The sequence below is a fragment of the Tupaia chinensis genome, unplaced genomic scaffold (assembly GCF_000334495.1).
Source record: "Tupaia chinensis unplaced genomic scaffold, TupChi_1.0 Scaffold000574_1, whole genome shotgun sequence".
NCBI classification, from domain to species: domain Eukaryota; kingdom Metazoa; phylum Chordata; class Mammalia; order Scandentia; family Tupaiidae; genus Tupaia; species Tupaia belangeri.
Window position 1 is genome coordinate 786,561 of NW_006160088.1, and position 17,478 is coordinate 804,038.

The window sequence follows — 17,478 nt, forward strand, 5'->3', positions numbered from 1 at the left end:
ATTAGGAAATGTCTACTAAAAACATGCATTCCTTGCCTCTGGGCAGATATACAGGCTAAAACACAAATAATGATTTCACAGGAGCAAAAGGAATTACTAAGCAGGTGCTCATCAGAGGAGACCAGAGAAGAGCTAGGTCTTCCAGCAAACAGAGAAAGACATGGAATAATTAACATCTTTGCTGTGTTGAAATTTAACAGCTGTATAGCCTTAGATATCAAGTCAGAAGGGACCAGCAGATGGTACAATGGTTACATCGCTGGACTCCCATGTAGTTGACGATGGTTTGAGTCCTGGACCTGGTGGCTTTAAACTCATGCATATGTGCCCAAGATCCCAGGAGGAGAATGGAGGAGAAGGGACTGTGGCATGGCCAACCCCCGGACCCGCCCCCCTCCCCGGGGGAGTGTGATTTCTCATTTTCTATCTCTCTGTCTCTCTCTGTCTGGCAAGTGTATGTGCCCTATAGCAAACATCTCTCTCTCTAAAAAAAAAAAAAAAAAAAGAAAAGGAAAAAAAGAAATTTTAAGCCAGGAAGAGAAAGCCAGGGAATATAGAAAGATTATAGCGGGGAAGAGAATGCCATCCCCATAGCTTGATATTCACTGAGAATTGGGATTCTTCTTTAGCACAAACTCCTCATTCTTTGAGTAATACTGGAAATCAACTCTTCACCCTAATGGCTCGGGACGTCTTGATAAATAAGGCTATGCAGACCTCAGGGATCTGTGGAGACCGAGTCCGCAGTGACACGAATAGCACTGCCTACCCCACAGACTCCAGTATCGGCGAGGTATGTGCTCAGCTCCCCCAGCATCTGGTGACACTGACCTACACTTCACTACACTTCCCTTTTTTCAGTCTGTTCGCTTCTCTGTGGTCTCTTGGTTGCGTCCCCCTTTCAGTCATGCCTTGCTTTGGAACTCTGCAGCAGTCTCTTTCTTGCCAATAATAATACCCTTCACTAATAACCGCTGTCTACACACTAGAAACATTTGCTACAGGGCGAGCTAGGACACAGAGTTCACGTGCGAGGTGGTTCCAGGAGGAAGAAAGATGCAGTGGGGAGAGTGAGCCAGGAAGGATGGAAAAGCCATGCCAGGTGGGCATGGTTGAGGTCATCCCTGTGGGTAGCGGGGGCTTCCTCCCGCTGGGAACCCTGAGGAGGTGCAGGGTACTCTGTAGAACAGCTCTCTACCTCCTAAACTGGCTGCTTCGGTGCCCTTTTAGGGCCAGGGTGCTCCTGGAACACCCACACTGCTGCACCTCTGGACTGTGCTCCCTGGGGCCCTGCAGGCTCCTGCTTCCTCGGAGACAGCCTCAGGGCAGAGAAAAAGGCACAGTGGTATACCCTGTGGAGTCACTGTCTCGCTGAAGCCGATTTGTGTGTTTTAGAGCAAGGGCAGGTATTATCTAGAGAATTGAATTCCTGTATCAGCGTTATCAGCCTTAAGCTTACAGGTGAGGCTGTCAAGACAAAGGATCTGCTAAGTTTGGTTTAGCATTTCCAGAACCAAGCTCACGGATTTAGTTTCTTTCAGAAAGTCTGAAGGTTCCTTTCCCGCGTCTCATGGCTGGTATAAGGCCAGTATCTTAGGTAACAAGAACAAAATGGTTTAGAAAGGAAAAAAAAGTCCAAAATCTGCCCCTTGGGGATCCTGGTTCCAAGGCCTACAAGGAAGTAGACTTGGCAAAAAAGATGGTGCCTCTTCTCTGCCTTCTCGGGCCTAACCCTGAAGAACGGAGCACTCTGGAGACCTGTGGCTGAGGCACCACACTCAGGTGTCCAGGAGCGGCTCCAGGCCTGTTTGGCAAGCCTGGCCCAGGGGCACCTCAATGTGGCATGGAGAGATGGGAGGTAGCCTGATTTATGACCCGAGGTGGCTCCAGTGCTCTCCATGGCTCATGGGTGATGTATTAGTTTGCTGTTGCTGCTGTAACAAATTACCACAAGCCCACTGACTTAAAACAACACAGATTTATTATCTTATACTGTTGGAGGTCAGAAGTCTGAAATGAGTTTCACTGGATAAAATTCAAAGTGTTAGGAGGGCCACCGCCCTTCTGGAGGCTCTAGGGAGAATCCATTTTCTTCCTTTGCTTTTCCATTTTCTGTATTTGCTGCACTCCTTGGCTCATGGCCTCACATCACTCTGACCTCTGCTTCCATCCTTACATGTCTTTCCTTGGCTCTCACCCTCCCACCTCCCCTCTTATAAGCACTCTTGCCAATATATTGAACCTACAAGGAAGATCCAGAATCAACTTCCAGCTCAAGATCTTTAACTTAATCACATATTCAAATACTTTTTGGCCATGTAAGGCAACATATTCACAGGTTTCTGAGAGTAGGAGGTAGACGTGTTTGGGGGGTATTACTCCATCTTCTATAGGTGACTAACAGGGACCCCGGAGATACCCTGGAGAGATGGAATGCCACAGAGGCATGGCACCAGGCCAGCTGTGCAGCAGGGACCTGGGGCATGATGAAGGCTGCTAAGAACAGGGCTTCCAGATGGAGGGAGCATGGCTCAGGTGGTAGATTTATAGTGGTGGTCACCAGCATGTTGGCACTCGCCCTCAAAAGAAACAGGACATATGGGCTAAGCATGTCAGTAAGAGCCTTTCCAGAGAGCAGACCACCTCATCACTGCACAGTCTTGAGTGAAGGCCCATGTGTCCCAATTCCATGAAGCCATGGAAGCGACCTCTCTCCAAATGTTTAGATGCTCTCTTGGAGATGGAAAGAGGGAGGGAGAGGGACTCTGAGGGGGCTGAGGGTTTGACAGGGAGCCCATGTATAACATATCAAATAAAGAATCTCGGTTTTCTTTGCCTATCCAAGTAGCAGTCACTGCATTTGGGGCCCTCCCCACATTATCTATTCAGAACAATCCTGCGAGTTGGCATCTTAGAAAAGGTCATTTGGGATTGACCTGAAAGAAAGAGAGAAAAAAGGGATTCTGTATGTACTCTTCACCCCCACCTCCTGTTTAGGGCACCTGCTCCTGAAAGAAAGCAGGTCTTACTGAAGGCAGTGCACAGGCAGGGATGCCGAGCAGGATGGTGTCACTGCACTAGAAGAAACATGGTCAATGTATCCGAGAGTTAGTCTTTAACAATGAAATTAGAGTGCTGACAATGCCCAATTATTTTGCTCATTAAGATGACTGGTCTGGACTGGACTGACCATTCTCTAATTAACTCCTTGGCACTTGGCTATAATAATGATTGAACTAACTTATTTGACTCCCAGTGTGGCTGAATGAACAGACACGAGTACACTGACTCTGCATCATTCTAATGTTCTTCCCTCACCTTTCAGCTTCTTCCAGGAGCTTTTAGAATTCCATGCAAGTAGAATGGACTTGGCAGGCAAAGGCTTTGGCTCAAGGCAAATGGGCTCAACTCTTGGCTCTGGGAGAACCTGGGCCCATGACTCACTCTCTTTTACAGAGGAGGACACAGGGGTCTGGGCTGAAGGAGCCCTGCCCCTCACCCCTGCCCATCCTTCTGGATGTAGTGAGGAGCCATTGGACACTGGGCATGCTTCCCCATCTGGCATTCTCTAGCGGAGAGTGGGAGCATTTGTAAAGCAAAAGTGGGCCTCGTTTAAACTTCTCAAATGGATGCATTATGACTTTTTTGTATCAAAAATTGTTTTTAAATAAGTTTATTTACTTCATTCACGAGACAGCATATGAGTGGAATTGCTAAAGAGAGAGTGTGTCAAAGAGCTCAAGAGAGACAGGCACCCTGGACAGGCTCTCGTCACACCCCAATCCCTTCCCCAGCCCTCCAGCTAGTTAGGATCTTGAATGTGCACATGCCTGGGGTGTTTCAGGTTGTCTTGGGATCTGAACTCATGGCCCTCCATGATTTCTAGCACTGCAGATCAGCCTTCTACCCCTGTGCCCCTGAGGCTGGGCCAGAATAATAGCTTTTAAAATGAGTATTCTCAAACCAGTGATCAGAAGTTAAAGGTGTGAGCTGCAGTATATTTTGTTTGGCTTGATGATATATATAGATCTATCTATCTATATATATATATTTTTTTTAAGTGAGAAACTTTTAAAAACTGGGAAACTTTACATAAAAATCTAATTTCCAACTTCTGAAAAATGGAAAGTGCAACACTAGGCCTGAATCCTTTTGTACGGTCTGGAATTGTGTAGCAGCAGAATCTTCAGTTTTAAATTAATTAATTTTGGGGTTGCTGAATCTTTCATTCATCCAGCCAAGTATCTGGCCTCATCCCGCCAGGTACCTCCACTAATTACTGCTTCTTCTCTCTGCCCACAATTATGAGAGTTTGGGACTCCAAAGAATGCTTCCCAGGGCACCATAATCTGGGTAGAACCCGGGCAGGGCTGTGACCTTCCCAAGGGTAGAACCATGACTTCCTACCCTCTCTCCCTGGTGCCTATTACAAACGCTAGCAAGGAGAGGACAACAGCCAACCAGGTGAATATGATTTCTACCTCTTCCGCTTGTTTCACTGTTTCAGAGCTGCATTTTACGTCTCATTATGAGCTGGGGGGCACCTGTGTGCTTGCTAGTCAATTGAAGCTGTCACTCAAGCTGTGTCTCCCAATAAGTGGAACATGGTGTAAAACATCAGCAGCTCTCCCTCCAAGTACCAGCAGGTCCAAAGGGAGGATCATTAGAATTCGTGACACTGAGTGAACCAAATCCAAATAATATTAAAGTCAGGAGGGGCTGCAAATTAATACACCTTTCCTGCATCTGCTGGCGGCTGGGCATTCTGCTCTGCTCTTGCCTGGGTTTGCCCATGACTAATAGCAGGCTCCAGGGATTTGCATTAGTCAATCATAAGTAAAAAGCCCATTAAAATGACATTCTCCCCATCATTATAACTTCAGTGAGATGCACGGGATTGTCAGAGGCATTTCCTGGAGCTGCCTGGTAATGGGTTTGCTTGGCTGCCTGTCCACTTTGGCAAAGGCCTTCCGCTGAGTGGGGCTGATGAAAGCACACAGTGCCCCGAGCCTTCATCCTGCCACACCGGACTGCATGAACTCTCCTGCTTGCCACTCCGTTATTTTGCCCGCCTGGCTCTGTGCCTTGTAACCCTCCACCCTTATTCAGATGTCCCCTCCCAGAGACTCTCCCAGGATGTACTCTCCAGGTCTAGACCGGAGGCTCTCACAAACACGCTACATGGGCCCTCTGCCTTTGCCCCAACACATGTTGCACGGGACTGTAAACTGATTATATTTGTTTGACCTATGATCCTGGAAACTGGGGAGCAGAAGTTCCTTTTTGAGCTACTAATCCTGGGTATCCAGCGCAGAGCCTGAAGTGTAGCTTGTGCTCAGGAAGTCTGCTCCAGAAAGAAAGAAACACATTTGCACTGAGCATTAGGACACATATTTTGTTTCAGAAATGCTCAATACGTCAGGACTGCTTGAGTCTTTTCTGGCCAAGATCAGAAAGTTCTGTAACGGTTCTGGAGCTACTGGTGGCAAACCCAGTAAGGTCTTTGAAATAAGATATCAAGATAAAAGATGAACAGCACTTGAGATCCAGAGAACAAAAAACGGCAAAATCTTAGAATGAAAAATCTTCCATAAAATGGATCAAAAGACCAATTAATCACCTGGAAGTTTTAAAAGATCTCTAGATTTTTCTTCTCCCCTTCCTTCTCTCCCTTCCAACACCGCTCCCTCACTCCATCAGTCCCGTCTTTGGTCACATGTCCATTCCCTTCTATGCAAACCTTTACAGGGCACCTACTGTGTGCTTAGGGCTCATCTGCACTGGGAATTCGGAAGTAAGTAAGACACATCCTGCTGTCCAGGGTGGCGGTACGAAGGGAGCAGAAAAGCAAGAGAAACGGTCACTATGATATGGTAAGTTCTGGGGTGGAGTTCTGCTTGGAAACTGGGAGCAGAGAGAAGGTGCCAATCACCCAGGGGGGTGGTCTGGATGGATTTTTAGGGAGAGGAGACTTTATTGCATCCAGGCATCAAGTGAGTTACATTCAAGAAACTTCTGATAGGGTTCTGACCACACAGGGAGCTGAGTAAGGAGAAGCAGAGATCTGTGGGCGGGCTCTGCACACCATTGCTTTGCTGACTGGGTATTGTTGATTCCCTATGCCTAGTCATGGGACTCCTTCAGTGGGAAGGCATCTGTCCAGGTGGGCTGGGGCTTCTGAACTTAAATTTATTTCTTCTGAGAGACAGGAGATATGTAGAGATACAGGCACCCCTAACCTACACTATGGTCCACATTTCCCCCAGACCCTGGCCCGTCTCAGCCAGTCTGCATCAGAGCCATGTGTGCAGGTGCCCGGTGTGCTGAGTGAGGTGCTGGGCTGTTAACCCATCTGGGTCCAGGGACATCACCATTATGCCACCACCTGGCCCTTTTCCTTTTCCTTTTTTTTTTTTTTTTTAATGTTTTTGTCGTAGGATATACACACTCGACAGAGAGAGACAGGGAGAGACAGTGAGAGGGAAAGTGAGAAATCACCCCTCAGGGGGATGGCCATATTGCAATCCTTTCCACATTCTTCTGGGATTTTGGTCAGGCATGCACACACACACACACACACACACACACACTCAACAGGATGTTCAATCCTCTGGGTCCAGGACTCAAACTGCAGTTGGCCATGTGGGAGTCTGGTGCCTTTACCACCACACCACCTGCTGGCGCCCCTTTGCATTTGATTTTTTAATATTAACTTATTCCGTAGAGGATTGTTATGAACTAAATTGTGTCCATCTGAAATTCATATTTTGAGAACCTAACCCCAATATATTTGGAGATAAGCCTTTAGGAAGTGAGGTTAAATGAGACCCTAAGTGTGGGACCTAATGTGATAGGACTGGTCCCTTACAAAGATCACCCCGAAGGGAACCTCTCTCCATGAGAATACGGCGAGAAGGAAGAGAGCCCTCACAGGAACTTAAGCGGCTAGCCCCTTGCAAGTCTAGATCAAGGTGGGAAAATAAGTTTTCTGCGAGGAAATCAATTTCTATTGTTTAAGCCACCTGGTTGGCAGTATTTTGCTAAAACAATCTGAGCAGACTAAGGTAAAGAGAAAGACAGAGCTTGAGCAAAGGGAAAATTTGACAATCTCATGGGTTTTATTAGGACTATGAACATTTCGCATTTATAACCATTTCTGATCCCTAAAATATTTTACAATTTCAAGTATAAATGTTTTATATTTCCAGTTAGCAAGCTTACTAAAAAAGCAGTGTGGCATAATAGGAGGGAGCAATTCTTACCATAGTTTGGTGCGTGACATTGGGCAAGTCACCAGACTTCCTCCTGCCACGTGGCAGCGCTGGGAAGGACGGGGGCAGGAATGAGAGTGATCTCATACACAGTGCCAGGCTCAGGCAGGCGCCAGTAGGTGGTAGTGGATGAGACCAGGGCACTTTGGAATGTGTCAGTGAGTCTCAGTCTCTCCCTAAATTCATCACCTTGGGGACGGATTTTATAATCGCTAGATTCACTATATCTTTATCTGTAGAACCAGAATTGCTTTGCCTATTTTTAATTTCAAACTCCATGACTTCATTTGCCTGTATCAATGCTTCTCAAACCCTTCCTAGAAAAAGCTGCGGGGCATCTATAATTATCTTGGCCAGTATAGCAATGTTCTTATTAAAAACAAACAAACAAACAAACAAAAAACCCTCACGATATGGAATTCATTTAAATTCACTTCAATTTGTATTATATATTTTAAAACATCCCATAAAAGCCATATGGCACTTTAGGACATAGCTGAGAGGTTGCTGAGAAATCAAATAAACAATGCGAAGATTTCACAGTTGTTGTAAGACCCAGAATTCCTAACTAAGAGCTCAGATGCCATATTTGCAGAACACTGGGACCCAGCAGGATGGGATTTCCTGGGAGTGGATTAGCGCTTGCTACTGGGCTCCCCCAAACATCTTTCCCATCAGGTTGACACTATGATCTGTCATGTTGCCTCAAGTTCCCTCACTGAGAGGTTCCCTGGAGTTTAGGAATCTTCCTTTTAAACAGCCTAGGTGCATGCTTCTTGCTTCTGTGAGGTTAAAAGAGGGCAGCCAATCATTCGCATCAGGATGTGGATTAGTTCTTGGCTCCACTGGGGCCTAGACACTTGGCCAGCAGAGGAAGGGAGGAGTAATAAGGAGGGAGAAGGGAATTGATTGTGAAACAGCTCAGGGTACAGTGAGGCAGGTAGTAAATAGACACAGGGGACTTTGGAGAAGGAAAAGCAGACCGAAGACCCCACAGCTCTTGGCTCGGAAGATGGGTGAGACAGAATGAAAACAACAAGGTTCTGGGCTCTAGGCACTCAGGGTCGTAGAATGAACATGACTTCAACTGCTTCAGTAAGCGGCACCCATTCTCCACTCTTCCGCCTATCGGTATTTTCTCTCTTGATCATTTTAAACCATCTAACTCCCCATCGCTTTGAAATCTTAGCAAAACCCAGCTCTGAGCTTCGGCAGACACTCCCTTGGTGGCAGAGGCACCCAGAGAAGTGAGTGCCACCTCCACAATCTCGATGCTACACAGCTCTCAGAAACAGACGCTTCAAACCTTTGGATTCCAACCAACACCCGATTTATCATTGGAAAGCGTGACACAGTGGCTCTTGTGATCAAAAGTCATGAGCCTCTGGAGTGAGTCATGGATTTTTCCACGTCAGGAAAGAGCACACGCTGCTCACGGCACTCTGTGTCACTGTGTACTTCAAAGTCCTCAGGTCCCTGTCTTCAACCTTGTGTCACCAAAAGCAAGCTGCTCCATCACCCAAAGAAAGTAGAGCCCGAAAGGGGAAACACAGAGTGTTGATGAGATGAAGATGTGCCAACTAAGATCATAACCCAGCCCTGGGGACCAGGAGAACCAACTTCCTGTGAGCTCAAGGCAGAGCCAAAGGATAAGACGTGTGGGGGTAGGAAGCGTGGCCCTCCACCTCTGCCTGGCTTTAAGAAGGCAGCTTTCATCCTGGCTTTAAGATGCTTTGTATCTCCCTGAGCTGAGTTTTCCAGAAATCACCAAGTGCCCAGAACATCATGCGAGTTCTCTAAATATTGGTTAACTGGGGGAATTGGTCAATGGGGTGTGATCACACTGCAATCCCTTCTCCAGCTCTTCATCTTGTCAGAATTTGGGGCATGCATACACAGTAGACAGAAGAGGAACTGTTCTTTTATTTTTTTAAAAATAATTTTGAAACTTCATTTATTATTATTACTATTGTTTTGAATTTGATCAGAGAGAGACAGAACAAGAGAAGGAAAGTGAGAAAGCAAACCACCAGGGCCAGGACTCAAACCGTGGTTGGTGGTCGGCCCGGAGTCCAACGCCTTAACCACCACGCCACCTTCTGGCCCCAGGAGTTGTTCTTTAAGACATAGAGAAGATACATTTTGTTCTGCCACTGCCCTTATCACTGGAGCAAACTGGTCACCCTGCAAAGGCACATGTGGGCGTAGGGCATGAAGTGAGCACGTTACCTGGTCCAGCTTCCAGTGGAACTCCGCGGGGCGGAAAGTGTCCGCCTGGTCAAAGTCCTTCCGCAGGAGGAAGACAAGGCGGCAGTTGTGCACGTACAGGGCGTAGTGATGCCGGTTCATTTCTGAAAAGCAGAGAGAGGGGTGGGGAGTGAGGATGCCTGTGTCAGGCTGTCAGCATTATCTTCCCACCATGTCACTTAGCACAACTGAGGACAATGGAAAGGGGATCTGTTTTTTTCCCCCACCATGTCACTTAGCACAACTGAGGACAAAGGAAAGGGCATCTGGTTTTTTCTTTTACGATCGGTTCTGACGAATGTTCTGGAACACTCGTGGTAGAGCTCACCAAAGTAGGAGACTTAGGAAAGCCCATAGCAAAACTTTAAATACCATATAATTTATACCAGATCCTGAATCAGATCCAGGGTTAAAAGTACTTAAGTTAATAAGCTCTTTTGGGGGGTGGAAAGGGCGAGTTATAAATCCTCCTAGGGGCGTGGACAGGGCTCTTTGCGAAACGCCTCAGCTGCTCTGGGCTGCTTCAACATAGTTGGCTTCTCCTAGAGTTCTGGGCTTTTATTTCATTTCATCAGGTTTGATGACAGCGTATCTCCACTCTCCACCTAATCTATGTTGAAAGGAGATGCCTTACTTTTAGTTGCTGGGAGGAGAGGGCCAATTGATTTTCCAGCATTAGACATAGTTCTGTGATCCTCCAAAGCAACAAATAAATACTCTCTTCCCATATACAGACAGTCAATGGGAGCTTTTCCTTCCCTAATGGGAAAACTGCTTAGGAAATTTCATATCATAGATCCCAGCTATGTGCCTGCAGCTACAAGAATTGGCAGAAGAGGAGCTGCTCTTCGATGAACACTTGGAGAACTCATATTTTCCTAATGGTAGCACGCACAGACTTCTACACAGAGCCCATGCTCCATAAGTCTTGGGTTAGTGGGAAAGTGACCAGCTATGGGAGAAGAGAATGGGACCTAGATTCAGACAGACTTTGGATGGAACGGTATCTCTAAGTGATGTTGGAAGAGTTACTGAGCCTCTGAGAGCCTCCATTTCCTTAACTGAATCATCCATCAGAGATGCAGGGTTACCCTAATGGAACATAAGAATAGAGCATTGTGGAGATAGCCCTTTAACCTAGAAGTTAACGGGAGTCAGATCTCACATGGTCAACCATGGTTTGAATCTTGGTCCTGATAGATTAGGAAACACAGCAGGCGTGTGTGTGTGTGTGTGTGTGTGTGTGTGTGTGTGTGTGTGTTCCAAATCCTGACAGGATGGCGAGCTGGAGGAGAAGGAATTGCAGTGTGATCATGCCCCATACATAATGTGCTTTCACTTCTTCCCTCTGGTCTCTATCTCTCTCTGGAGAGTGCTTTATTGCAATTAAAAGAAAATAAGAACAGGATATTATGATCAATTCCTGTACATCTAGCAAACCATGCCTATGAATTTTGGGTGGGAGGAACTAATACCAATCTTACTTCTAGGGGTGGTCCCTGATGAGTCCTAACCCAACAAACAGGCTCATGCAACTCCCCTGCCACAGTGGTTGGCTAGGAACCATGCCCGAGTCCAGCAGTGCAGGCCATTCTCCTGGCCACTGGGCTTCTATCAGGAGCTGGCAAATGACTCGAGTGAGACCAGTGATGTGAGTGCTTTTTTAAGAGGTTCTGGGAAGAGCCTATCTCCCCTTTAACAGACAGTGAGCAGGAGCAGCACTCTCCTTCCCTCTGGAAGTTGTTGTGTGTGCCTGGGAGGTTTGGAGCTGCTGTAGCCCTGTCTGGTCACATAAAATCAACATGCCCTGTGCATAGATCTGAGAAATTGCAGAGAAAAGAAACCAGGACTTGATCACACCTGACCTTTATGGTGACTTTAGGAAGCCATCATAGCTCTGGACATTTTCAGATATAGGAAGCCCACATTCCTTTTGTTTTTTTTTGACTTTTTGGTTATCTAACATGAGTTTGATCTGGACTTCCCATTCTTGTAACTGAAAGCATCTTAACTAGTACAATGGGGAATGTGTGTAAGGCAGCTGCCCAGAACAGATGCTCAGTAACTGTGATTATGAAGTCACTTACGCTGCCTCACGACCATGACAGCATAAGGTAGAGACTATTTCTGCAAAACCCTCACTGTCCTTCAGAATGTAACCAAAGAACGACAGGAAGGAGAATGGCCAGTAGCCAACTGTGACAGGGCCGGCCTAGGCCAAAGTCTTGGTGACCACCCTTAGCCTCTCAATGGGCAAAACACCCTGCTGGTTATAGGTATTTTACTAAATACTCTTGTCCGCTCTTAATTATATCATTGATTTTCTGTAGTTTCTGTTGAAAACTGTTAGGAAAATATGGAAAAATAAAACACAAATCCTTTCTTTCTTTCTTTCTTCCTTCCTTCCTTCCTTCCTTCCTTCCTTTCTTTCTTTCTTTCTTTCTTTCTTTCTTTCTTTCTTTCTTTCTTTCTTTCTTTCTTTCCTCATTCTTTTCAAGGGTGGGGTTAGGAGAGACAGAGAGAGAGAGAGAGAGAGGGAGAGAGAGAGAGGGAGAGAGAGAGAGAGGGACTCTCCACAGGATCATGCCTTGCTATGATCCTTCCCCCAGACTCTTAGCCAGGATCATGACCTGGGAAGGCACACCTGTCATGATCCAAACTGGCCCTCCTGTGTGGCTCCGGTAAAAGATATACTTTTCTCCTCTCAAGCTTGAGCCAAGGTTCTGCAGCCAACAGTAGAGAAAGGATGGGTTTTCTGTTCTCTCATTTTCTCATCCTACCTCCTCATTGCTCACTTTCCTCCTAATTCCAATCATGGTTAGGTGTGAAAGAAGGCAGCTTGAGTGAGAAAAAGGTGTAAAGTCTCTTCAAAAAGTCTGTGGAAGGGACTTACAGATGGTGTAATGGCTATGTCACTGGACTCCCACGTAGTCAACTGTGATTCGAGTCCCAGACCTGGCAGCTTGAAGCTCACGCAGGATGCATGTGCTTGTGTGCCCAAAATCTCAAGAAGAGGATGGAGGAGAAGGAACTGTGGTGTGGACATTCCCCCTCAGGGCTGATTTCCCACTTCTCATCCCTCTATCTGCCTGGCGAGTACGTGAGCTCTATGGCAAAAATCTCTCTAAAAAAAAAAAAAAGTTCATGGAATTTGTCATTTTCTCATGGGTGCTCTTTTTTGTTTCTTCTTCATTTTATTTTGGTAGGGTTTTTTGCCTTAGGGCGCATGAACTTGCTATAGAGGGAGACAGAGACAGTGAGAAGGACAGTGAGAAATCATACTCTGGACAGATGACCACGCCACAATCCCTTCTCTTCCATTCTCCTGAGATCTTGGACAGGCACACACATGCACCCAGCATGAGTTTCAGGACCAGATCCTGGTGTTCAAACTGCGGTCAGTCATGTGGGAGTCCAGTGACGTAACCACTATGTCATCTGCTGGCCCCTCCCCATGGGTGTCAAAAGTCCTCCGTCATGGGAACCAGCAGTTAGCGTAATGGCTATGTTGCTGGACTGCCACGTAGTCAACCGCGCCCAAGATCTTGAGAGGAGAATGGAGGAGAAGGGATTGCGGCGTGACCATCCCCCCTGAGGGGGTGATTTCTCACTTTCTGTCTCTATGTCTCTCTCTGTCTGTCTGGTGAGGGCACGCACCCTATGGCAAAAACCTCTCCAAAAAAAAAAAATATTCCTCTGTCATGGCAGGTGTCTACACATAAGCTCCTTCACTAGGACATGGATTCATTTTTGGAAAGGCTCCACAGAGGTCTTCACATAGCCACTGTCATCCCCCACACTCCCAGTAAGGATAGCCCAGCTAAACTCTTCATGTTGAATTTGATATGGTAGTGACACAGTCTCTTTCTAGATGGTCTGTTCCAACCTCCCCTTTGTTGGCCCTACCTCCCCATTCCTGGTGGGAAGGATACTCCTTCTAGTCGACCTTGCATGACTCTTCCTGAGCTCCTTCCCTCTCTTACTAATCTCCTACTAAACACTCATCCTCTCCCACTGATGAGATCCTCTACTCCTGGCATAATCCCTCTTGTCTCGTGTCTTGCACATTTCTAGAAACCTATTTGGCCCACAAGACCAAGAACCAAAATAACCGTGTTTTGCCAAACTGTAGTAGAGACCTGCTCTCCCTACTGCTCCTCCTACCTTGCCTTATCACTGAGGTAGCCCCATCAGCCTCTGGCTTTCAGGACCCCTGGGCAAGAGTCAGGCCCCAGCCTTCATGTATGCTTCAGTCCTGGCGACGTGAGTCAAGCCTTCCCAGGACTCTCCTGGTCCTGGAGTAGATCAAAGAGTATTTTCAGCTCAACCAACAAGTCGCAGCAAGTGAGGTCTCTGCCTCCTTTCTACAGCAGACAGCCTCCTCAACCTCATCCTGGTTTGGGGCATCTCTGGGAGAGGGGCAAGCCCACTCCAGTTCCTGGCATACAGGGGGACCAACCTTGCATTGTCCACCAGGCTGACACCTTTGCCTCTCTCACCTGGTGACTGTTAAACCAGTGGACCCCTCTTGCAACGCCTTTAGGGAAGTGGCATGCACTAGCACTTTTCCTTCATTGTTCTCAGTTGAAACCCAGCAAGAAAGAAGTCTTCCTGCCAGGAGGAGGGGATCCCAGCAGGAGTAGCAGGCCTGTGGACAGGAAGCTATTACTGAGAGAGGACAGGGGCTGAGGGAGGACCAGGAACGGCGGTTTAAAGAGCATCACTCACACAATGGGGAATGGGCACAGAGGGGCCAAAAAAGGTGGGTTTGGAGTGAGCACGAGAGCCCGCACAGTGGTAGAGACACTGCTGTGTTCACCTCGCCCTGTTTCCTTTGCTCCAGGATGCACAGCTAAACGCATGTCACAGCCTCCACTATGGTACACTGCAGCAGTGAGACCATGTCTCAGCAAGTGGAATGTGAGTGAAAGTGAAACGTGACACTTTCCGTCCTGGCCAATAGCCCTTCTGTGTTCAGCTCTGTTTAACCTCCTCTTCCAGGGTTGAAAATGGCAGCACCCAATGAGACAAAAATCACCGATCTCTGAACTTCTGGGAAAACAGAGCTTTCCCACCCTCCTGCCTACCCAGGGCTACTGGTCAAGGATAAGAGGAAGTCACATGAGAGGGTGTTAGCCACCGAGATTTTCTTTTGTTGGTGGTCATGGAGATAGCGGTTTCCTTTTCTCTCTCTCTTTGTGCCATCAGCCTTTGCCAACTAACCAGCTCTGTGATCCAGCTATTTGTGCATTGCTTCAGAAGATGAACATTAGTACCTCTTAGGGGACCAGAGAGAAATAAGTGCATTCTTCCTGAAGGGTAGTTTGGCCACTTACATCGACGGCTTTCCTAATGTTTCTAATCTTTGACTCAGTATAATTCGGTTAGTCAGCAAATCATCAGAAATGTCTGAAAGGTATACAGAATGCGCATTACAGCTTTGTGTGATTCGCATTTAAAAGATCATCTAAATACCTAACAAAGGAAGTCACTTAAATAAAGTCTGATAAAATCACGAGGCAGAGTTTTAAACTGCCATGCAATTCACATTTTGGAAGAAAGTTTTATCATAGAGAAATGATCTGGATGTCATTTTATGGAAAGAAAACAGATAACAGTATCACAGGGATTATGAAAAATAGACAGAATACCATGAGGACTGTCCACTATCTATAGGAATACAAGTACCATCGTAATGTAATATACTAAATGTTATCAGAAAATAGCTCCCCAAATGTTAGGCTCTGAGGTGATTTGTGTATTTTCTTTTATACTCTTCTGTGTTTTTCATATTTTGGCTATAAACATATATAAACACATGTTGCTTTTATAATTTGAAAATATTTTATAAATATAGGCTATAAAAAGCCCTAGTCAAACTTTAATTTATTCCTTAAATATATGTATGTGTACACACACACACACACACACACACACACACACATACATTTATTTTAGAACACAGAGATATTTATAGATTTTTTTTTAAGAGCCAGCGGAGTTAGAGAAAAATCTCCCCATCTTCTCTGTGCCAGTTTTGAGCTAACTTGTAACTGTTATTTTAGGTAGGAAGGACCCACACTGAACAGCACCAGGGCTTGCTGATTTGGGGAGCCCAGTGCCTGTCTGGTGGACTGCTCTGATGGCACTGTGGCATTGTCCCCCAATAGAGTGTTCAGCTATGGCTGTCTAGCAGAATCCCTCTGAGGTCCTGAGTTTGAGCTGAGGTAGGGTCCTGACATCAACATATTCTCACAAGTGTGCTAGCTTATTCTAACGGGAACACTGGTGCCATGGTGTGACTCTGGAACATGAGGTCAAAGATCTAGGTCTGACCCTACTTTTCATGGTAATCGGCTCTCTGATCCTGGGCCAGTCATCCAAACATTCATACACCAGTTTCCTTCTCTGTAAGTAGGAGCATTTATATGTGCCTGCCCTGCTTCCCAAGGGTACTGGATACGTCTCAGAAAGGACCATATGTTGTGTGGTCCCCGACCCCAGCTTGCTGCTGGGGTTCACATACACATTCCTAAGCTGGTGCCTCATTGCCACACTGGCTGCTGGACCATGATGGGAGCACACCACCAGGTACGGATGCACTGGGCTGTTGAATGGTCTCAAACCTCAGTGCCACCTCACGCAGGTCTGCAGGGTCCTGCCTGCACAAAGGGCCCACAGAAAAACCTGTCACTGGCATTGAACCATAGCTGGACTTGCTGTATGGCTAGAAAGTCCAGCTACTCTGCCTCAGTTTCTACATCAGGAAAATATATTGACATTTATCGTAAAGATAATACGGGGATTCTTACAGCAGCATAACATGGAATAAAAGCAGAAGGAAAAATAATGATAACATTAGGTAAATTAATGGAATAGTGATTATATATTTGGTGCTAAGTAACTTTGTACTTTATAACATGTTTATTTTCCCTGTTTTACACAGGGGGAAACTGAGGCTCAGAGAGATTACCAGCTCTTCCAAAGTTTATCCCAAGAAATGGTCAAGGGACCAGCAGATGGCATAATGGTTATATCGCTGGACTCCCACATAGTCAACCATGATTCGAGTCCTGGACCCTCCAGCTTAAGGCTCATGCCCAAGATCCTGAGAGAAGAATGGAGGAGAAGGGATTGCAATGTGGTCATCCCATCTGAGGGGTGATTTCTTGCTTTCTGTCTCTGTCTCTCTGGTGAGTGCACATGCCCTATAGCAAAAATCTCTCTACGAAGAAAAAGAAAAAGAAAAAGAGAATTGGTCAAGCCAGATGTGAGTTTGGGCTATCTGACGGCAGAGGCTGGGCTGTCAGCCATTCTTTTATTTTGTTTTCTTACTGTTATATCTGTGATGGTTATTTACTGTAGCTATTCCAACAGAAGGTAGGATATCGTGGAGTTATAATTAAAGACATAGTTATAAACTCGCATAGTCTCACGCACACACGTGTGTATGTGCATGCGGAGTGTGGCAATGAGAACATGGGATTTGGAGTTATTTACAGCTAAGTTGATGTGTGTTTTTAATCCTTCACATGTGAGTTCAAATAATTCTTTTATAAAATTGTTCATAGAAAGCTGAGAAACTGTTTAGACTAGGAATAGCTAACACAAATCCCAATTCCTATATGTCAGATACTATTGCAAGCACACCATGTGTATTAAGTCATTTAATCCTCAGGGAAACCCTATGAGGTAGATAATAGTATAATTCTTATTTCTTAGAGCATGAAAATTAGGCACAGAGAGGTTAAACAATTTGCCTAAAACCACACAGCTAATAAGTGGTGGGGTGCTTTTAACCACCAAGCTGCGAACTGTCTTGCATGAATTCTGCATGCTGAAAATGCAAACGCCTAACAAATATTAGCTGTTATTACTGCATATGGGAATGACGGTTAAATTACTATTTTAAACTAGTAGGGCCCTTTTTATCAAAAGAAAGCTTGTGGGAATCTTTCCC

General features: G+C 46.0%; 1 protein-coding gene across 1 annotated transcript in view; it reads right to left on the reverse strand.

Annotated features, from left to right (window-relative positions):
• Window positions 1-17,478, reverse strand: part of LOC102475297 (calsyntenin-2) — a 419,364-nt gene that overhangs the window by 56,894 nt on the left and 344,992 nt on the right. The window contains exon 9 of the mRNA XM_006158194.1: window positions 9,501-9,622. Within this exon, the coding sequence (XP_006158256.1) occupies window positions 9,501-9,622 (122 nt within the window). The remainder of the gene's footprint in view (window positions 1-9,500; window positions 9,623-17,478) is intronic.